Source organism: Microcebus murinus, chromosome 14 (assembly GCF_040939455.1).
Source record: "Microcebus murinus isolate Inina chromosome 14, M.murinus_Inina_mat1.0, whole genome shotgun sequence".
Lineage (NCBI taxonomy): Eukaryota > Metazoa > Chordata > Mammalia > Primates > Cheirogaleidae > Microcebus > Microcebus murinus.
The window spans coordinates 67,900,430-67,923,130 of NC_134117.1; the positions used below are offsets into that span (position 1 = coordinate 67,900,430).

The following is a 22,701-nucleotide window of genomic DNA, read 5'->3' on the forward strand; positions in this document are numbered from 1 at the left end:
AAGCCTATATATACTATGTTTCTCCTGTACATACACAGCCATGGTAACATTTAATTTATAAATCAGGCACAGTAAGAGATTAACAATAACTGGGGAATGAGGGGGGCACGGAGGGGAAAAAACAACAACAAAAAACAATAACCCGCTGATCTTAGGCCTGCAGCCTGGCTGCATCTGAGCTGGCCCAGCTGGGCTCGCCTCCCCTTTGATTATTTAAAAAGAGAAATTAAAAAAAAAGATTCACAATAACTAATAATAAAATGGAACAATTATAACAATATACTGTAATAAAAGTTATTTAAAACTTATGAATTGTTTATTTCTGGAATTTTCCATTTACTGCATCTGACCTTGGTTGACCTTGGTGTAGGGGCCAAGGGAAACTTCCTCTTTGCCCTCTGAAGTTTCACTGAAAAATAAACCCACAAAAGCATATTAGTGGGAGAAATAGCATACACATTTAATCTCGTGCATGGGGCGAAAATCAGAGTGGCCCCACCACCCAGTGGGGTGCAGAGGGTTGTATGGGAAAGGGGGTTGGGGAAGTGTGGATGATTTTCGGGGGATAGTATATGATTTTTAGGGAAATTCAATGGGCTTGCAGAACATACAGAGGCCTGGGACAAGTCTGTTGAGCCCTCAGAGCAGACAATGGTTTGTGACAAAAGTCTGTAGAGGTGTGTTGAGACTTCAGACTTTGTTCCTTTGGGAGTTCAGTTAGGGAAAACCCAGGGAAGGGACCAGAGGTGGTGGTTTTCCTCTCTGGCAGGTGCAGACTTTTGGCAGATAAGGGGACTACAGAGCATCACCCTGTGCTTTGGAAGACTAAGGACTGAGACATGGGGGAGGGGAGATGGTGAGAGACCTGAGGCTTCTTCAGGTCGCAAAGCACCATGTTTGTGGGTATTGGTTCCTAAGCACCAGCGGCAGGTAACTGAAACTCCAGAAAGTGAAAGTGCAGGTAAGGGGGACCACTGAAATGCCCCCTCTCCGTGTGTGGGACCCCCCCAGTGCTCCACCCCTCTTGCAAGGTCCTCTTGAGTGTTGGGCATACATTTAATCTTCAAAAAACGGATTGGGGGCTGGCGCGGTGGCTCACGCCTGTAATCCTAGCTCTCTGGGAGGCCGAGGCGGGCGGATCGTTTGAGTTCAGGAGTTTGAAACCAGCCTGAGCAAGAGCGAGACCTCGTCTCTACTCTAAATAGAAAGAAATTAATTGGCCAACTAATATATATAGAAAAAATTAGCCGGGCATGGTGGCGCATGCCTGTAGTCCCAGCTACTCGGGAGGCTGAGGCAGGAGGATCGCTTGAGCCCAGGAGTTTGAGGTTGCTGTGAGCTAGGCTGACGCCACGGCACTCACTCTAGCCTGGGCAACAAAGTGAGACTCTGTCTCAAAAAAAAAAAAAGAAAAAACCGCATTGGGGAAATTCTGTTATGAGGCTCTGACAGATGAAGGGACTTGCCTCGGGGGTATTTGAACCTAGTGACTCCATGACCTGCTGTCCGAGGGCCGCGCTGAGCTGTCTCCGCCACCGCCTGCTGGGCGTCGGCTGTCTCCCACAGAGGCTGCTGCTGGTCTGTCTGCTCAGCGCCCACTGGGCTGGTTCTAATAGCATCAGCGGCTGTGCGATTAACCAGAGCAGTCAAGGCCTTCCTGGCTACAGGGACGGGCCTGAGGGACTTGAGGAGGGCTGGCAGGGCTGAGACAGAGACTGGGCTGGGCTCCCTGGTCCCCCCTGGCAGCGAGCAGGCCGCTCCCCGCTGTGCCACTGCACCCAGGGCGGGGCCAGGCTCTGGGCCAGGAGGGGCGGGGGCTGGGCGGGCCATTGCGCTGCTTTGTTGTCTGCGACTGTGCTCCCCCCTTCCTCCACTAATCCCATCGCCTGCCTCTCCCGCTTGCTCAGGGTTACCCTCTTCTCCATTAACCCACCCCAGACGCCCCACACCAGGGGCCGACCCTCCACCACTAAAGGCAGGGAACCAGCAGGTCTGAGTGGTGCCGAGGGGGCGGGACGCGGCTTCCTAGAGCTTCAGAATAGGGGAGCCTCCAGCAGAGGTGCAACAAACAGACCCCGAGGGGAAGAGTTAGATCCAGAGAGGCAGAGAGGGGGTGCCGCGGGCTCCAGGCTCCAAAGGCCGAGGACGCGAGTGGGACAGCGCTGGGCAGTGAGAGGCCTGACCTGCACCTCTTGTGTGTGTGGTGGGGGGGTAGGGGGTTGTGCCTGGCAGGTTGTTTTGCTGCCCTGGAGATCCCTGACCCCTCCAAGCTCAGGTTCCTAACTCCCCTCCTGGCCCCTCAGATCGTCCTTTATCCTCATGCGTCCCGGCAGAGCCAAGGCGCACTCTTGCCCTCTCTGAGCCGTGTTTCCTGCGCAACTGGTCAGGCTTTGGTGACCGATGGCAATCTCCTTGCTCAGGCCAGGCACGCGAGGACCGTGCTCTCCCCGTCCACTTGGGGTTGCATCGTCCGCAGGTGCACACGCAGGTGCCTCGCCCTCTGGGGATAGACTTTACCCGACCCTGCCCTGTACGCATGAGCTGGGTCCCCGGGGCCACTGGGCAGGTGTCCAGTCCACAGTGCCCGGACCCGGTGTCGCGCTGGCCGGCGCGGCTGTTGCCAGGGCCCTAGAGTTTGCAGCCCACCTACGGGGATTCGAGTCCCTGCCGAAAGAGTTTGGGTGAGACCTAACTCGCCCTCTCTCTGCTTCAGTTTCCGCCTATAAGCTGATGCTATTAATAGAAACACCCATTTCATGAGGTGGCTGCAAAGATTATACAAGAGACTGTAGAGCGCTAGGGTAGCACCTGGCACAAGAGAAATGCTCAATAAAAGGCAGCTGCTGTTATTAATGTCAGCTCCAGCCTTGAGCTCCTGACCTGGCGCTGACCCCGCTCACCGGTTGGGGGATGCCCACGATGGCAGACGGAGGAGCGGGGAGGTGTGTGCGCCCCTCTCCTGCCCAGCTCCTCTTCGGATCCCACTCTGAACCCAGACCCAGGCCCCCTGCAGTTCTTAGCCGCTTTTCGGACCTGGGTTCGAACTGTCTCTTTCCAACCGCGGCCAGCCTGAGGCCAGGATGTGCTCCCGGGCTGGCGCAGCCTGGAGCAGGGCCCGGTCACTCCCCTGCCTGTCGGGCGGGAGCCGCCCCGCGCCTCCTCCCTCCTGCGGGGCGGGCCGGCCCCCGGGCGCCTTAAAAACCGGAGCTGGCGCTGGCCACCGCCGCTCTGGGCAGGATCCAGCGTTGCTGCAACTGCCCTCGTCGACCCCGCAGACCCCGAGCAGCCATGGCCAGCAAGAGCTTGCAGGACCTGAAGCAACAGGTGGAGGAGACGGCCCAGGAAGCGGGTGAGGACTGCGCGCCACCTGGGGCACAGGCGGGGGCTCGCGGGCAGAAGCCGCGGGTCTAGGCAGCCCGCAAGTCCGCACACCCGAGGCTCAGGCCCGAGAGGGCCTGCCCTGGGACGCGGGGGCGGGCAGCGGAGGGACGGAGCCCTGAGCGAGGTTTGAGAACTGCAGTGACGGAGGAGCCCGAGCCCATCCGAGCAGGCGGCGCGGGCGGGGAGTGCCCCACCCAGCCCGCAGGCGAGGATGAAGGTCCGCGGAGAGAGCGCCGCCCCGACCTCCGCCTGCCGCCTGCCGGGGTTTTCGCCCAGGGACCGGATGGGGTAGGGAGGCTGCTCCAGACCCCACGGGGATTTGTTTCTACGCTTCCTCCTTACTTTAAGTTCTCACCTGGCAGGGCAGGTCCCAGCCTTAGTCCCTCCACCTCCAGGCGGTCTCCTCCTTATTCCTGAGGCTACACATTCCCGGGGCTGGGGGTTGACTCTTCCAGCATCTAGCCCAGACTTCCTTGGGACTCCAGCTCTCAATCCTCCTCCCCATATCCCAGTCGAGAGACACTGTCCTAATCAACCCTTTCCTTCATCAGTGCCCCAGGGAAAGCCCACAATTCTTCCGGTGAGACTACTATGCCACCAAGGAAGACTCTGCCTGTAGGACCCTTCCTTCCAGACTTTACTTTCCCCATCTGTAAGCTGGGTGCAAAGACTCCTCTGTGGCTTTCTGATGGGTCATGTCAGACCCTGTGAGCACACCCAGGACCTGCCTAGCCCTCTCCCAAGGATGGGCTCTGGGTAAGGCAAGCTCTTTCCCATCTAGCAGCAAGGATGGACCAGATCTCTGCAGGCCGCAGCCACCTGTCAGCCCACCCAGCAGGCTGACCCACCTGGAAAACCTCGTTCACCACAGGCAGAAACCCTGGTCCAGAGCAGACAGTCTGACCTTGGAAGTTTCAGCTCCTTCCTGCACTTGGTCTCCTAATGCCTTAAGCTGCCTATCCAAGAAGACACTGGCATTTGTAGCTTTTGTGCTCTCTAGGGCGGGCCTCAGGAGGGAGGAGCTGGTGAGAGAGCGTGGCAAAAGCAGAGGCCCCAGGGCCAAGTGCACTGAAGATGGGGATTCAGGCATCTGGGCCAGGCTTCTAGGGGAGAAGTTGTTAAAGGGGGTCTTCCTCGCAAAGCCCAGCAGCAGCCACAGCCCAGAAGCCAGCTGCAGCCTGGCCCTGCCCCACCTTCCTTCCTCTGTTCCAACCATTTCTCAGCAAGCCTGGGGAGGGGAAGGGAAACAGGCCAGAGGGGAGGGGCCCAGCATTATAAATAAACAAGAACTCTTCAGAGGCATAGAAAGGGCTCATACCCTTTGCTAGCTGGGTGGCCTTGGGTAAGGGACTTCACCTCACCGGCATCCACCCCTTGGGCCTATAGGACAAACTACTCTAAAGAATGCATAGGGGGTGCAGCAATGGTGGGAACCCTGTGGTCAGCGCCTCAACGGGAGCTCAAGGTCACATCTCTCTGTTACAGTGACAACAGCTGGAGCAAAAGTTCAGCAAGTGGTGGATCAGGCCACAGAGGCCGGGCAGCAAGGTCTGGTGGGGCTGAACCGCAGGGAGGGTGGGCAGATCCAACACACCCCCAGCCCAGGCACAGCCTCTCCTCCACAGGCCCCTCTGCCCACAGTGCCCCAAGGCAGGCTTCCCGGGGAGAGACCCTGGCTAAGCTAACCCCCACGGGCACCCTGACCACTCCTCTCCCTCCCCAGCCATGGACCAGCTGGCCAGCTCCACCCAGGACACCATCGACAAGACTGCGAAGCAGGCCTCTGACACCTACTCAGGTTTCGCGAAAAAATTCGGCCTCATGAAATGACAGCGGGAGACAGGGTGACGCCACTGCAGGCCCTCTGCAGCGGAGCCTGGCCCCAAGCTCTGGTCACGAGCTGCCTTCTTGGTCTGCCCCCACATTAAAATTCATGCTCCACCCTGCGTCCACTTCATGCTTCCTCGGACATCGGGCCCAGTGCTCCCCCGCCAAGAGCAGAGCTCCCATATCCACAGTCCAGGCCCCCAAATTCGGAAACCCAGACCGACTGTTTAAGGAACCCGGTTCCCGCCCCTCAATGGCTCCTCCCGCAGCCCAACCTCCATCTAGGTACGAGCTCCTCCCAGCCCCCGCCCCTGACTCCAAAGCCACACCCCCTGCTCCAGGGCCCGGCCCTACTCCGTCCCCAAATCCTCGAGGGGCTCAGCTCTGGGCGGGGGATGGGGGGGTGCCGCAGGGGCTCTGGGAACTTCTTCCCACGTCTGCGCCAGTGCCGCCGTCACCAACGACCTCAGGCGGCGGGAGGTTGCGGGAGCGACATGGAGTCGCAGTAGCCCGGCTTCCGGGCCTCGCTCCCCCAACCCGGCCCGCAGCACGTCTACGCGGCCCCCAACCTGCATCAGTCCCCGGCTGCCTTGTACGGTCGGGCGCGGCCCTGCCCTCTGGGGAGGGGCTCCGTCGCACGGGGCGGCGCCGGGACTGGGCCGTGCGCGCGCGTGAGCACGAGCCTCCGCCCTAAGTGCCCCTTCCCTGGAGCCTGACCGGTAGCCTCAGGCCCGAACGCGGGTCCGCGAAGGACGGGTTCCAGCAAGCCGAGCTCCCTCCCACCCCGGCACGTGTCCACGCACGCGACTCCAGTCTTGGGTGCGCCCCGCTGATGGGTGACTCACCGTTCCCACAGGATGAGGCCCAGCCCGGGCGCCGGCGCTGCCCCTGCATCCCCCACCCCCGCCCCTGGCGGCCACGCCCGGGTCCTCTCCCCAGCTCCGCGCCTCGCGTGGTTCCCCTCCGCCTACGGTCCGCTCTTCTCCCGAGCGCACTGGAGACTTCCCTTCTCAACTCAAAAATACTGACTCCGCGGCATTTCTCAGTTCTGGGAAGATTTAAGGGACAGAGCGGTTCGAAAGCCGGTTCCAGGCCGGCTCTCCAGGCCTCCCGGGCCTGCCTGCAGGCGGCAGTGTCCCCAAGGCCGCTCCCAGCCCAGGCCTCGCGGGGCGCACGCCCTGAGGTCTCTCCCGTGGGCGGGGCACAGGCCCCACCCTCACCCGGGGCGCGCCCGGCCCGCGCTCAGCTCTTTGTTGTCGCTGACTGCGCCCAAAAGAAGGTCTCCCCAAGTCTGCAAAATGAGCCAAGGCTGCTCCTGGGGCTCCAAGAGGAGGTCCTGGGAGAGACACCGGGGCAGGGCGGGAGCGCTTCCAGTGTCTCTGGGAGCCCTTGTATCCGGGCGCCGGGGTCGCGAGAGCCGGCCTCGGGGCCGCCCGGGGAGGCCGGTGGGGCCGAGCTGGCAGAGCCCCAAGGTCTCCGTGGTCAGCGTCCTTCCGCTGCGTGACTCAGGGATAGGGATAGCCCGGAGGTGGGGGACCTCACTTGTTCTCCCTGGGAGTGATTGCCTTAGGGATGGGGTGTGACCCAGACCCGGCCAAGGAGAGGAGAGGTCAGGTTTGAGGGCCTGGGGCCTTCTAGGAAAGGTTTTTTCTCGCCTTGAAAAAAAAAAGACAAGCATCCTTTGTCTTCCTCTGGACATTTTTTCTTTTTTTTTTTTTTGAGACAGTCTCACTCTGTTGCCAGGGCTAGAGTGCCGTGGTATCACTAGCTCACAGCAACCTCAAACTCCTGGGCTCAAGCAATCCTTCTGCCTCAGCCTCCCAGGTAGCTGGGACTACAGGCATGCACCACCATGTCCGGCTAATTTTTTCTAGATATTTTTAGTTGGCCAATTAATTTCTTTTGTGAACTAAAACGCTCACACCCCCCTCCCCCGCACCGGCTGACTGAATGGACCCCCTCGTGGCCAAAGGAATATCCTAAAGCAAAATTGCTTGCCAGGAGGAGGGAGGTCAGACGGGTATGCAAGACAAACCCGAAGGTCATCAATTTAGGAAACAATTTAGGTGGCTTCTCTCTGGTAAACAGTTTACGTTAAAACATTGCAAGCCTTTAGACAAAGCTTCATGTCTTTAGCCAATTACTATCCAAAGAATCTTTAAACCTATAAGCCCCCCCCTTCGAGATGGCCCACCTTTTTTGGGCCAAACCAATGTATGCCTCCCACATATTGACTGATGGCCTTACCCGTGACCTCTGTCTCTGAAATGTATAAAAACCAAACTGCAACCCAGCCACAGCGAGTCCACTTGCCCAAGGCCTCTTGGCAGTGGCTCCGGGTCATGGTCCTCAAATTTGTCTCAGAATAAATCTCTTTAAAATTATTTTGCCGAGTTTGGCTTTTTTCCGTTGACACTTTCTATTGTAGAGATGGGGTCTTGCTCTTGCTCAGGCTGGTTTTGAGCTCCTGACCCTGAGCGATCCTCCCACCTCGGCCTCCCAGAGTGCTAGGATTACAGGCGTGAGCCACCGTGGCCCAGCCTCACCTGGACATCTTGAGGCTAGACAGGATCCCTGGTACTGTAGCAGCCACGTACAGCCAAAGGAGGGACAAGCCTATGGAAGAGCTAGCTTGCAGATTAAGGACAGAGAGGGTTAGAGAAAGAGCCAGTCTTAGCCAGCCTCCTCTTGCCAGGATGCCCCTGAGTGCCCTCCCTCTGTGCCTCAGCCACGTGGCCCTTTATTCATCTCCCTTCCCATCATGCCCCTGCTGTCTTCACATCTGCATCTGCACCTGGAATGCTCTGCAGAAACCTCCCTGGCCTAGCTGGCTCCACTCTTCCAGCCTTCAGGCCTCAGCTGCTTTGAGTGCAAGTGTGCACACACACCACACACACACACACACACACACTCACACACTTGGAATGGGCCAGGCCACTGGCAACACATTCTCACATCCCTTGTATTTCTTTTTCACAGTCACAATCAATTAATCCATTATTTCCCCATGTGTTTCTATGGTTGTTCATGGGGCTGCAGCCACGTCCCTTCTACCAATTAGTGCATGCCCAGTGCCTAGCACAGTGCTCAGGCAGCACCGCTAAGTGAATACATTAATGCCTGTCCTCTCGTCCTCCTACTGGACAGTAAATCCTCACATTTTCAGGCTCACATGGAGCCATCTCTTCAATGCAGCCCGTTCTGAGCTGTCTCCAGCTCTGTGGAGTGGTGCTCCTGTGGCCCCGTGCACGTGCCTGTCCCTGTCCCTGTCCCTGTGTGCCTCTATTCCACTGTAAGCCCTGGAGCACAGGGCCAGGTGGGACTTGTCTTTTGTTCATGTCTGGGACACAGAGGGTACAGTGCCAGGGAAGCCCATGGGAGCCTATATGTGCCCAGGCCTGTCCCCACTGAGGTTCTTGAGCTTGGTTGAGCCCAGACTGGCTGAGGAGGAGAGGGCTGTGGCCACTAGACCTGGCTGGATCTCAGTCAGGTCTTCAGAGATCCAGTGTTCCATTACCAGTCCCCCAAATAATTCCTAATTCTCCCAATCCCAGTTCCCCGTCTAGCCAGACACAAAGTCACTAACATTTCATTGTGAGAAGAGAACATTTCCTTGAATAAATCTCTCTGGACAGCGTTCTTTCCTCCCTCCTTTCCTCACTGCCCATTTTCAGGCAATAGGATAAGCTTTTCCTGTATTTATCTCTGTCAATAGAAAAAAAGCCAAACTCTGTAAAATAATTAAAGAAGTTTGTTCTGAGCCAAGTTCAAGGACCATGGCCTACAGCCATGCCAAGAAGCCTTGAGCAAGTGGTCTCACAGTGGTTGGGTTACAGTCTGGTTTACACATTTCATGGAGACAGGAATTACACATAAAGTCATAAATCAATACATGGAAAGTGTACATTGGGCCGGGCGCGGTGGCTCACGCCTGTAATCCTAGCACTCTGGGAGGCCGAGGCGGGTGGATTGCTCGAGGTCAGGAGTTCGAAACCAGCCTGAGCAAGAGCAAGAGCCCATCTCTACTATAAATAGAAAGAAATTAATTGGCCAACTAATATATATAGAAAAAATTAGCTGGGCATGGCGGCGCATGCCTGCAGTCCCAGCTACTCGGGAGGCTGAGGCAGGAGGATTGCTTGAGCCCAGGAGTTTGAGGTTGCTGTGAGCTAGGCTGATGCCATGGCACTCACTCTAGCCTGAGCAACAAAGGGAGACTCTGTCTCAAAAAAAAAAAGAAAGAAAGAAAAGAAAAGAAAGTTTACATTGGTTTGGCACAAAAAGGTGGGACATCTTGAAGCAGGGTTAGGGGTGCAGATGAGTTATAGGTCATAAATGCGTTTAAAGATTCTTTGATCTGTAATTGGTTAAGGAAGTAAAGTTTTGTCTAAAGGCTTGGAATGTTTTAAGTTAAGGAAGTCTGCTAATCAGAGACAAGCCACCGGACATGTACCCAGACTCAAGTGATCTGTTTAAGTAAATTGAGGACCTGCAGGTGTGGTTTAAGGCTTTGTCTTGTGTAGCATCCTTAGGCCTGTTAATGAGTTACAAAGGTTATCTCCAAGGAAGGGTGCATGATGAGGCAGGTCTCACCTCCCTTTTCATGGCCAGCAACTCAGCTTTAGGGTATTTCTGGGTTCTCAGTGGCCAAGAGTGTTACTGAAAGCTCTGCACTTGTCCCCAAGGCCACATCAGAAGAATGAGGACAAATGGTTTGAGGAGAAGGAGAGGGAGGTTTATTAATTTGCAAATGAGGAGGATGGAGACTCTAAGAGACCTGTACTACCTATAAGCAGAAATACAAAGCTTTTAAAGGGATGGTTTTCAGCTTCAGGCTATTGCTGTTTGACTACAGTTGACAGTCCTGATCCATCCCATTTCCAGCCAAGACAATCTCAGAATCCGTTGAGCCAGCTCCAATGAAACAAAGAACAAAGGAGGGCCCCCCTCCCCCTCTGATTATTGGTCTTGGGCAGGGGTGTAGGTTTTAATTCCCAAAAAAGAGTGGGGGGAGTTTTAAAAAGATAGCCCATAAGGCCGGGCGCTGTGGCTCACGCCTGTAATCCTAGCTCTTGGGAGGCCGAGGCGGGCGGATTGCTCGAGGTCAGGAGTTCAAAACCAGCCTGAGCAAGAGCGAGACCCGGTCTCTACTATAAAATAGAAAGAAATTAATTGGCCAACTGATATATATATAAAAAAATTAGCCGGGCATGGTGGCGCATGCCTGTAGTCCCAGCTACTCGGGAGGCTGAGGCAGAAGGATCACTCAAGCCCAGGAGATTGAGGTTGCTGTGAGCTAGGCTGACGCCACGGCACTCACTCTAGCCTGGACAACAAAGTGAGACTCTGTCTCAAAAAAAAAAAAAAAAAAAAGATAGCCCATAAAACATTTTACCCTTTTTCAGACTGTTACCTCTCTTACAAGAGGGGGTCTATTCGGTTGGCTGGGGGGTTAAGATGTTATTTTAGGTTCATATCTCTGTACTGAAACACCCACCACTGGATTTCAGCTTTGACTCCCATCAGACTACAAATGGCACAAGGGGCAAATTTTTCTACTTTCACCTTCTCTCCTCTTCTCCCTTTTCTTCCCTCCTGTTTGTTGTCTCATTTCTACATTGTGAAAACATGTAGCATTTACATTTCATTCCTCAAACCTGAGTCACACCTTTGTCTGGTCTTAGATCTGCAATTGAAGATGCCTTTCCTTTTGCTGAAATATTTTTTTCTGCTATTTGGTTATTGTCAGTCCTCTAGAAGTTTTCTCAAGAATGGAATATTTACAGATAAACTGATAAGACATCTCGGATCTGAGTTAATACTTTTTTTGTTTTTTAGAGACCGAGTCTTGCTCTGTTCCCTGGGCTACAGTGCAGTGGTGAAATCGTAACTCACCACAGCCTCAAGCTGCTGGCCTCAAGCAATCCTCTTGCTCGGCCTCCCAAGTGTGAGACACTGCCTGGCCTAGACCACATTTTCTTTATCTGCTTGTTTGCTGATGGACATCTGAGTTGTTTCCAAATCTTGGCTACTCTGAGTAATGCTGCATTGAACATGGGAGACAGATATTTCTTCAAGATATTGATTTCAGTTTCTTTGGATACATACCCAGAAGAGAAATGGCTGAATCATACAGTAGTTCTATTTTTAAATTTTGGGGGGAATTGCCATACTGTTTTTAATAATGGCTGTACTAATTTACATCCCCGCCAACAGTGTACAAGGGTTCCCTTTTCTCTACATTCTCACCAACACTTGTTATCTTTTGTTGTTTTTTTAGAGATGGGGTCTCGCTATGTTGCCCAGGCTGGAGTGCAGTGGTTATTTCCAGGTGCACCCATGATGCTTCACCCTCTTGAGAAGCTGGGACTGCAGGAGTGTGCCACTGCACCTGGCTTCTTTTGTCCTTTTTATACTCCCCTCTAACAGGTGTGAGGTGATAGCTCTCATTGTGATTTTTATTTGCATTGCCCTGATAGATGATGTTGAGCACTAAAATAGTTGGTCTGTTCCATTGCTTGGCTTTCCTCTTTTGGAATTCCAGGGTGTGAGTATAAAGTTCTTTTTTACCTGGTTTCCATATCTGCTCTTGTCTCCTAAATACTGTGTATCTTTTAAATATGATTGCTTTTTTTTTATTTACTTTTTCCATTTCCATTCCATAGGCACCTACTGTGGTATCCACTTTCTTATTCTTCTTAGAGTCTTCATATTTACAACGCTTTGTTTTTATCATTTTTCTTTTCTTTCTTTTCTTTTCTTTTCTTTTCTTTTCTTTTCTTTTCTTTTCTTTTCTTTCTTTCTTTTCTTTTCTTTTCTTTCTTTTTTTTGGAGCTCTTTCAAAGGATTTATTTGCTATAGAATTGCTTGAATACACCAAGGAGATGAACTTAGAATTTCTGTGTTTAAAAGTATTTTGCTATTTTTACAAGTGCTGCAACATTCAAAAAGTAATTCTTTTTGCCAGCATTTGTCATATTTAGAAGAGGTTAGAAAAAAATAAAATCTATAGAATTAGATGTCTAAAAATAGAAAAAAACCCCAAACATTTAGAAATAATTGGACAGGTCCTGAGTTGAAATCATATTTATCTGCAAAAATAACTGTTTTAGGTCAGAAATATATTTTGTAACTACAGATCCTGACCTTGGACTTGACTAGCGAAGATTTCCAGGCACTACATGGGTGACAGGATAGAGGCCATTCAGTTGGCCAATTCTGGCATGTGCCCTACCTGGCTTGTGAAAATTTTATAAATATTGCTTAAACCTAAACTTCCTAGTTCTCTGAAACTGATTGTCTTAATCTGATTCGGAATACTTTTTAAAACAAATAAACACAAATTTTCCCTGCAAGATAACATGTTTAAGCATTTGTTGCCTGTGGATAGATACAGAGAAACCAAGCACAAATGTGAATCAACATTTCAGGGAGGTAGCTGTGAATCTCTGAAAGGCTATGTAAGCTGTGCAAAGTCCCTCGCTGGCTCTGCACTTGCCACCAGAGGTGGCCACCCAGGCAGCATCAACCTGAAGAGGGCTTAAGCTGCCAGCTCTTCTACCAAACCAGCTAGTTTTTCCATCCGAGCAACTTGCTGACCATGTTTCACCTGCTTAAGCGTGGATGCCACGCTGATTCTCAGAGGACTCTCAGAGGACTCTCCCAGAGCCATCTTCTAACACTGCTCCAGCTCCTTGGGGTTCGTGAGAAGGGCTTTCTGTGGTGGGGCAAGGTCTGAGACACTGAAACCAGATCCAGCGACAGAACGTCCACTGACCCCATCACTGGAGGAGGAGGAGGCAGCCATTTCCTCGCTAGTAGAGTTCTTCCTTAAGACTTGCTGCGTGACTGGACAAATCACTTAACTTTCTGTTCCTTAGTTGTCTTCTCTCAGTGGGTTTGGCACTTTCCCTTACAGCCCCACCCCCAAGGCCAGCCAGCGCTCACGACCAGGAGCTTTTTTTTTTTTTTTTTTGAGACAGAGTCTTACTTTGTTGTCCAGGCTAGAGTGAGTGCCATGGTGTCAGCCTGGCTCACAGCAACCTCAAACTCCTGGGCTCAGCGATCCTCCTGCCTCAGCCTCCCGAGTAGCTGGGACTACAGGCATGCGCCACCATGCCAGGCTAATTTTTTTTGTATATATATTTTTAGTTGGTCAATTAATTTATTTCTATTTTTGGTAGAGACGGGGTCTCACTCAGGCTGGTTTCAAACTCCTGACGACCAGGAGCTTTGTCTTCTTTTTTATTCCTGAGTTATGTAGTTCCTGCTCTATCTATTCTTATTATTTGGCCATGTCATCCCAGAGTTCTGGCATTTCTGTTTCATAGTCTTCCCTCATGACTACTATTGTTTATTAAGTGTCTTCTTTTATTTTTAAAATTCATGTTAAAATGTTGAGTATTCTTTTTCCACATTTAAAAATATGTTTTATAGAACTGACACTGTCAGCCACTGAGTGAAAAAAAAATAAGAAAGCAATAAAAAAAGAAAAAAAAAAAAGAAATAAAAATATGTTTTGGCCAGGTACACCAGCTCACGCCTATAATCCTGGTACTCTGGGAGGCTGAGGTGGGAGGATAGCTTGAGCTCAGGAGTTCGAGAACAGCCTGGGTAACAGAGCGAGACCCCCGTCACTACAAAAAAAATAAAATAGAAAATTAGCCGGGTGTGGTGGCATGCACCTGTAGTTCCAACTACTTGGGGTGCTGAGGCAGGAGGATCACTTGAGCTGCTGAGTTGGAGGTTGCAGTGAGCTATGATTGCATCACTGCACCCCAGCCTGCGAGACAGAGAGACCCTGTCTTGAAAAAAAACTTGTTTTCACTGCTAGAAAAAAGTGAAGTATGTATGTATGGCATGCTATCCTTCCTGTAAGAATGAAAGAGGCTATAAGAAAGTACATCTCTGCTTATTTGTGGAAAGAAAATGCAGGAAGGAGAAGCCAGAGACTAAAGAGATTGGTTCCCTACAGTGGGAAGGTGGGGAAGGGGTAGAAAGAAGTGGGCACTGAGAACCAGATAGCAGGGACAAGAAGAGAGTGACACTTCTCTGAGTTTGTCTTTTTGGTAGCTCTGACTCTCAGAACCATAATCATGTTCACACACCCAAAATATAAACAGACAATTAAAACCAACTAGAGGCTGGACGCAGTGGCTCACGCCTGTAATCCTAGCACTCTGGGAGGCCGAGGTGGGTGGATTGCTCGAGGTCCGGAGTTTGAAACCAGCCTGACCAAGAGCGAGACCCCGTCTCTACTATAAATATAAAGAAATTAATTGGCCAACTAATATATGTAGAAAAAATTAGCCAGGCATGGTGGCGTATGCCTGTAGTCCCAGCTTCTCGGGAGGCTGAGGCAGTAAGATCGCTGAGCCCAGGAGTTTGAGGTTGCTGTGAGCTAGGCTGACGCCACGGCACTCACTCTAGTCTGTACAACAAAGTGAGACTCTGTCTCAGAAAAAAAAAAACCAACTAGAATGTGTGGGTAGGGAGACCAAAATTTAACAGAAACATTAATAAATGAACCTAACTCTAATACAAGTGAAGAAAATAACCGCACTGAAGGGAGTGGGGAAGAAAAGAGAAAAACCCACGTAACCTTAGAGAATGGTATACTGAATAGATTCTGTAGAGCTAAAGGCAAAAAGCACTGTACATATATTCTGTAATCTAGTCAGTAAACGTGATTCTCACAGGATTGTAGGTAAGCAATTCTGAAACAATTTTCTGCATATAGTGGAATTGAACATGTAAAGAAATATACTGTAGATAATAAGAACTCGGTTTGTCAGAGTTGGAGAAAGAAATTAAAAATGAAGAATGGGAGGCCGGGCGCAGTGGCTCATGCCTGTAATCCTAGCACTCTGGGAGGCCGAGGCGGGCGGATTGCTTGAGCTCAGGAGTTCGAAACTAGCCTGAGCAAGAGCGAGACCCTGTCTCTACTATAAATAGCAAGAAATTAATTGCCCAACTAATTTATATAGAAAAAATTAGCCAGGCATGGTGGTGCATGCCTGTAGTCCCAGCTACTCGGGAGGCTGAGGCAGCAGGATCGCTTGAGCCCAGGAGTTTGAGGTTGCTGTGAGCTAGGCTGATGCCACGGCACTCACTCTAGCCTGGGCAACAAAGTGAGACTCTGTCTCAAAAAAAAAAAAAAAAAAAAAATGAAGAATGGGGAACACTCTTCCAATACCCCATGTGGCGCTGGATTAGAATCTGAGGTATCAATGTAGACACATGTTGTTTTTTGTGTGTTTTTTTTTTTTTTTTTGAGACAGGGTCTCACTCTGTTGCCCGGGCTAGAGTGCAGTGGCATCAGCTTAGCTCACAGCAACCTCAAACTCCTGGGCTCAAGCGGTCCTACTGCCTCAGGCTCTCGAGTAGCTGGGACTATAGGCATGTACCACCATACCTGGCTAATTTTTTTCTACATATTTTTAGTTGGCTAATTTCTTTCTATTTTTAGTAGAGACCAGGTCTTGCTCTTGCTCAGGCTGGTTTCGAACTTCTGACCTTGAGCAATCTTCCCACCTTGGCCTCCCAGAGTGCTAGGATTACCATTGTGAGCCACCACACCCGACTGACACATTGGCACATGGGTTTTTAATTTATATACTGATAGATACAGAAATATATATGAATAGGTTAGTAAACACACACATGTATTTCCTGGCTCTGTCTGTTGAGAGTTCCTAGACACAATGACACCCAGAAATAATAAGCATATGTAGCACCAGATCTTGGTGTCTAAATGCCAGTCTTTAATGATAGGGGCCAGGCTTCTCAGAAGTGGTTGATTGTAGGGCTGGGGCATGGGAAATGCAAGATGAGCCCAGAACACCTTAGAGTTCCAGAAAGTCAGAAAACACTAAAATAAACAAGGAAAAATAAATAATTTTTTGAAAAATAGAGGCTTGTTGAAAGAACACAGGAGCAAACCTGAAGGAACTTCTTTTTTTTGAGACAGAGTCTCACTTTGTTGCCCAGGCTAGAGTGAGTGCCGTGGCGTCAGCCTAGCTCACAGCAGCCTCAAACTCCTGGGCTCAAGCGATCCTACTGCCTCAGCCTCCCAAGTAGCTGGGACTATAGGCATGCGCTACCATGGCCAGCTAATTTTTTCTCTATATATTTTTAGTTGGTCAATTAATTTCTTTCCATTTTTAGTAGAGATGGGGTCTTGCTCAGGCTGATTTCGAACTTCTGACCTTGAGCAATCTGTCCACCTTTGCCTCCCAGAGTGCTAGGATTACAAGCGTGAGCCACCGCGCACGGCCTGAAGGAACTTCTAATGGCTAAAGCTGGAATAATTTGAGCAACAAAGTAAATAATGATAGTATTAGATTACTATCTAATATTCATAAATCCATACTAATATAAATAAATAATGGGTTAAATGAATGTGGAGAAGGGAGAATTCCAATTAAGTAATATGGGAGGAAAGAGGGCAATAGTGAATCACCATTAGGCAAACCACAGAAATAATTATTGCAAATAAAGTTCACTGATAGATGCTCAAATTCATCTGCAAAAGTTTGAGGAGCTATCAGATGATTTTCACTGAGGGTGTCAGAACCGTTAAATTGGGAAAGGACAATCTTCAGCAGATGGTGTTGGGAAAACTGGATATACACCTGCAAAAGCATAAAGTTGGACCAGTACCTTACACCATTACAAAAATTAACTCAAAATGGATCAAAGACAAAAATAAGAGCTAGCACTGTAAAAACCCTTAGAAGAAAATACAGGGTAAAAGCTTCATGACATTGGATTTGGCAATGATTTCTTGGATATGACAACAAAAACATAGGCAACAAAATTAAAAATAGATCAATGAATTGCATCAAAATTTAAAACTGTGCATCAAGAACGCAATCAACAGAGTGAAAAGGCAACCTGTAGAATGGGAGAAAATATTTTCAAATAACATATCTGATAAGAGGTTAATATCCAGAATACATAATGAACTCCTAGAGTTCAACAATGTAAAAAGTAACTCAATTAATAAATGAGTAAAGTACTGAAATAGACATTTCTCCAAACATGATATACAAAAGGCTGATAATCATACGAAAAGATGCGCAACATCTCTGATTATTAGGGAAATGCAAGGCAAAACTACAATGACTGCTATTTTTTTAAATAAAAGAAAATAACATAACGAGTGTTGGTGAGATGTAGAGAAATTGGAACCCTAGTTCCACTGTTGGTAGGAATGTAAAATGGTGCACTGCTATGGAAAACAGTATGGCAATTTCTCAAAAAATTAAAAATAGAATGACCACATGATGCAACAATATCACTTCTTGGTATATATCCAAAAGAATTGAAAGCAGGGTCTTGAAGAAATATTTGTACACCCATGTTCATGGACGCAACCTGACTGTCCATTGACAGATGAATGGATAAACTAAGTATGGTCATATGTGCAATGAAATGTTATTCAGCCTTAAAAAGGCAAAAAAATTCTGATACATGCTACACATGGATAAACATTATGAGAACATTGTGCTATGTAAAATAAGCCAGTTATAAAAGATGAATATCAGGCTGGGCGCGGTGGCTCACGCCTGTAATCCTAGCACTTTGGGAGGCCGAGGCGGGCGGATTGCTCAAGGTCAGGAGTTCAAAACCAGCCTGAGTGAGACCCCGTCTCTACCAAAAATAGAAATAAATTAATTGACCAACTAAAAATATATATACAAAAAATCAGCTGGGCGTGGTGGTGCATGCCTGTAGTCCCAGCTACTCGGGAGGCTGAGGCAGGAGGATCGCTTGAGCCCCGGAGATTGAGGTTGCTGTGAGCCAGGCTGACGCCACGGCACTCACTCTAGCCTGGGCAACAGATGTCTCAAAAAAAAAAAAAAAAAAAAAAAGACGAATATCGTATGATTTCACTTATATGAAGTATCTAGGGTCAGCAACCTCACAGAAACAGAAAGTTGAATCGTAGTTGCCAGGGACGGTGGGGGGAGGAGAAAACGGGAAGTTGTTTAATGAAAACAGTTTCAGTTTTGCTGTTTACACAACAGTGGGAATATACTCTATGGCAGGAGTCCTCAAACTTCTTAAACTTTTTCAAACTTTTTAACTCCGTCTCTACTAAAAATAGAAAGAAATTAATTAGCCAACCAAAAATATGTAGGAAAAATTAGCCGGGCATGGTGGCACATGCCTGTAGTCCCAGCTACTTGGGAGGCTGAGGCAGGAGGATCGTTTGAGCCCAGGAGTTTGAGGTTGCTGTGAGCTAGGCTGATGCCACTGCACTCTAGCCTGGGCAACAGAGTGAGACTCTGTCTCAAAAAAAATAAAAAAATAAAAAAAGTCCAATATGTGTCTACATTGATACCTCAGATTTTATTTTATTTATTTATTTATTTATTTTTTTTTTTTTTGAGACAGAGTCTCGCTTTGTTGCCCAGGCTAGAGTGAGTGCCGTGGCGTCAGCCTAGCTCACAGCAACCTCAAACTCCTGGGCTCGAGTGATCCTTCTGCCTCAGCCTCCCGGGTAGCTGGGACTACAGGCATGCGCCACCATGCCCAGCTAATTTTTTCTATATATATATCAGTTGGCCAATTAATTTCTTTCTATTTATAGTAGAGACGGGGTCTCGCTCTTGCTCAGGCTGGTTTTGAACTCCTGACCTTGAGCAATCCGCCCGCCTCGGCCTCCCAAGAGCTAGGATTACAGGCGTGAGCCACAGCGCCCGGCCAATACCTCAGATTTTAATCCAGCACCGCATGGGGTATTGGAAGAGTGTTCTCCATTCTTCATTTTTAATTTCTTTCTCCAACCGTGACAAACCCAGTTCTTACTATCTACAGTATATTAATTTACGTGTTCAATTCCACTATATGCAGAAAATTGTTTCAGAATTGCTTACCTACAATCCTGTGAGAATCACGTTTACTGACTAGTTTACTGCCAGTTCACTGTCCCTCAGACCGTTGGAGGGCCGGACTATAGTTAAAAAAAAACTATGAACAAATTCCTATGCACACTGCACATATCTTATTTTGAAGTAAAAAAACAAAGGGGCAAAAACACCTGCATATGGCCCTCGGGCCGTAGTTTGAGGACGCCTGCTCTATGGTACCCAACTATGCATTTAAAAATGGATAAGACGGTAAATTTTATGTCATGTATATTTTACCACAATAAAAATAAATTTTTTTTAAGTTTCAGGAGATACAGATTTTGCGTAATCTCAAACTATTTCTCCCAAGATGTTTATTAACTACAAGGGGGAAAGATAGTGACGTCACAGTGGAGATACCCAGCAGAAACCAAATGATCAAGTTCAACGTTACCAGTATAAGTCATATCAACACCATAACCCTGTTGTATGGTGCACGGGGAAGGACAACACATCATTTTTGTGGTCATCTTGCCAAAAATGCACAACCTTAGTCCAATCATGAGAAAACATCAAACTTGAATGGAGGAACGTTTGACAAGTACTGACCAGTACTGCTTACAGGTGTCGAGGTCATGAAAGAGATGAGCAAAGACTGAGAAGCTGCAGGAGATGAAGAAGAAATATCAACTAAATGCAGTGTGTGATCCTGGGTGGGATTCTGAAGCAGAAAAGGGACACTAGTGGAAAAACTGGTCTTTAGTTTAGCTAATATGTTAATTTTAACTTATTTAAATAATTTAAATTTAAAAATTTAGTTATTTCATGAAATGATTTTAAATGTAATTGAGTTAAATATGCTGATGTCAATTTTCTGGTTCTGATCTCTGTGCTGTGGTTATATGTAAGAAGTGAACTTTCGGGGAGTCGGGGTGAGGAATGCGTGGCGACTATACTATTGACTTGGAAGAGAGAAACCTGCCCTACCAATCATGAAACCCTCTGTTCATGGTGGTGTCTTTCAAATATGCAGTGGAATTTCCCAGACCTCAGAGATTCCTGGGTGGGTGTGGGGCCCCGTGGGAATCTAAGGGAGGGGTCCCTGGGCTCCTTTCCTCAGCACCTGTCCTTCCTTCACGAAAGTGTCAGACTCACTTGCGTAGCCACAAGCCCTCTGCCGGCTGGAAGGCTCTAGCGCCGGCGTCCTTTCCGCTGCTGCAGCCGGCGCAGGGGGCTCCCTCCTCTCTGGGGAAGTGGTGCTCTCCGGGATGCCGCACTCTGGACTTCCTGGGCACCATCTGCCCCTACTCTCTTCACTTCCCCAGGTCTGCGTTCTCACACCGAGGGGCCTCTCCTTGCTCCTCTCCTCCTGGGAATGAGCACTGCTGGCAACGGCCAAGACCACCACCCCCGCCCCCGCCCACTGGGGCCCTCCTGCGCCCTTTCTTCTGCCTTTCCCTGGCTTCCTGCGTCAGTCCTGCAGGTGTCACCTGTGTTGGGTTTGCATGTCTTCCCAGCTTCCTAGTTCCTCTGAAGTTAAGTCTGATGTGTGTGTTGATGGTGGGCTTCTCTTCTTTCTCCTCCCTTCCTTCCTCCTCCTCCTCCTCCTCCTTCTTCCTTCTTCTCCTGCTCCTCCTCCTTATCCTTTTCCTTTTCCTTCTCTGTCCTCCTTGGTGCCCTGTAGAGTTTCAAGGAGAGATGGGACGATTTAGACTTACGCTGCCGCCATGTTCCCACTGGACCGGCAGTCTGGCGCGGGAGCTGGGTGTCTGTGTGCCCCTCCACAGCAGCTCGCCGCCTGCCTCCTCGCCGCCCGTGCCCTCGTGGACGCACCCCCGGGCTCCCTCACCCTCTGGCCCTGGGAGGATTCAGACAATGGGGGAGGATACTGTTTGGAGACTGGAGAGGGGAGGAGAGGCTGTTGCTCCCCAGCTCTTCCTTGCCGCGCGTGGTGTGGCAGTGGCCATGCTCCTCCGCTGGCGGCTGCGGCTCTCGCCTGGAGATCCCTCCTAGGGTCCTGGCTCTCGTCGGGGTCTGTGGACGCCTCTACTGCCCGCCAGACCCAGGGAGATAGCAGCTCCCACTATTGCTGGTCCCCAGGTGCTTCACCCTCTTCACTGGTGTCCTTACCTCCGCCCACACCTCTGCGAACAGTCCCTTTTCTCAGGTGCCCATTTGAGTATGTCTTCTGGTTTCTCCAGGACCTGGGCTTACCCTGTGGACGCTGCTGGGCAAGTCTTGCTTTGGAGCAGGGTCGGCTCATGCAGGATCGGGGACACCGAGCGCACTGTGGGCTCAAGTCCACGGAGCAGAGGTGGGAGAAAGCACAGGCGGGACTCTCACAAAACTCACGACACCTGTGACGTGTCCGCGGGTTAACTCACACAAGAAATCGTCATGCTCCAGAAATGAGATGGCCCTAAGTTTTTAACTATCTGAAATGAACCATTTATTTTTCGGAAATGATAATTGCTAAGTTGGCAAGTCGCTGTCTGCAAACAGGCTCTCCTCAACTTGGTGACTCAGCCCCTGGCCCTTTGCCAAACTGGGTTGTGGGCAAATTCCACTTGCAGAATTGGTCTGCTTCCGTCAAAGCCAGATTCTCCCTTCCCCGGTGGGGGGGGGCAACGGGGGGGGGCGGGGAAGGCTGGACTTGACCTTCCGACTCAGGATATGCTGACTTGGGTGCCTGTGTTCAGGGATGGCTCCCTTGGGTTTCAGTGTGGGCTGGGCCTCTTCCAAGATGAGATGATGGAGGGTGGAGGGCAGCGGGCGGAGGGCGGAGGGTAGGCACCCACTGGGCAGGCCACACCTGAGTCATCTTCAGCCTCATCCAGGCAGGTGAAGTTGCTCCCTGCAGGAGTCACCAAGCCCAGCCCTCAGACCAGAATCCATCTATGGTTAGGAGAGTCTTGGGCTATCTCAGGCTCTTCAGCTAGAAAGGGGTCCAGCCCTCAGGGGTCTGCCTGCCGGGGTACACAGGTTGGGTTGGGCTGGGAAGATGGGGAACTGGTCACAGCTAGGGCTAGAAGGCCAAGTGGGACCAGAGCTGGGCTAGAGCACAAGCACCTGGGGCCTGAGTCAGGTCCCGGGCAGCCTGGCCTCCCCAGGCGTCTCGCCTCCTCCCCATCAGGCATTTAGGATCCATGTCGGGACCCAGCCCTGCCAGGAGACCGGGACTGTGGTGTGCTCATTGGAGGCATGGCGCTCACCCAAGGCAGCGTGTTAAAGAAGGGCAGGGTGTCAGGGGAGGGGACGGTGTGGAGGGGGCAAAGGGCATGGGACCCTGAGGCTGTGGGGAGCCAGGCTCTGGACTGGGCACTGGGCCAGAGTCTTGCTGAGTCGCCAAGTCCTGACGAGGGCCTGTCTGGGGCTGCTGAGCCCCTGAGAGAGGGAACTAGGAAGGACACCCCAGGGTGGGGGCTCGCGGGAAGGAGCCTGCAGGGTCTGGAAGCCATCCCAGAGGTAGTAGGTGACGTCTGTCAGGGGAACAGGTACAGGGAGGGCCCCTGTGGGGGTGGGGGGAACACATGCAGCAGCAGAGGAAACAGAGAAGGAGTTTGACAGGTCCAGGGGGTCCCTCAGCCCAGTTCCCACCAACCATGTCCCAGAAGCACCCCCCGCCCCCTGCAGTGCT

The 22,701-nt window shown here is 50.4% G+C and overlaps 1 protein-coding gene and 1 long non-coding RNA gene across 3 annotated transcripts; one reads left to right on the forward strand and one right to left on the reverse strand.

The window, feature by feature from the left end:
* Positions 1-3,182: 3,182 nt before the first annotated feature.
* On the forward strand, positions 3,183-5,322 carry ADIRF (adipogenesis regulatory factor). 2 transcript variants are annotated; one of them, XM_076010198.1, is made up of 3 exons: positions 3,183-3,349; positions 3,933-3,961; positions 4,163-4,860. In XM_076010198.1, exons 1-3 carry the CDS (start codon positions 3,289-3,291, stop codon positions 4,322-4,324), a joined length of 252 nt encoding a protein of 83 aa, XP_075866313.1. In that variant the 5' UTR covers positions 3,183-3,288; the 3' UTR covers positions 4,325-4,860. The 2 variants fall into 2 exon arrangements, with proteins under 2 accessions (XP_075866313.1, XP_012643490.1); XM_012788036.2 differs by lacking the exons at positions 3,933-3,961; positions 4,163-4,860 and adding exons at positions 4,867-4,929; positions 5,105-5,322 and having other exon boundaries at positions 3,188-3,349.
* Positions 5,323-18,455: 13,133 nt separating this feature from the next.
* LOC105884278 (uncharacterized) lies at positions 18,456-21,564 on the reverse strand. Its single transcript, XR_012922989.1, has 5 exons — positions 21,279-21,564; positions 20,555-20,742; positions 20,220-20,433; positions 18,926-19,727; positions 18,456-18,556 (listed from the first exon to the last, which is right to left on the reverse strand). It is a non-coding gene; the product is annotated as an uncharacterized LOC105884278 (long non-coding RNA).
* Positions 21,565-22,701: the final 1,137 nt, after the last annotated feature.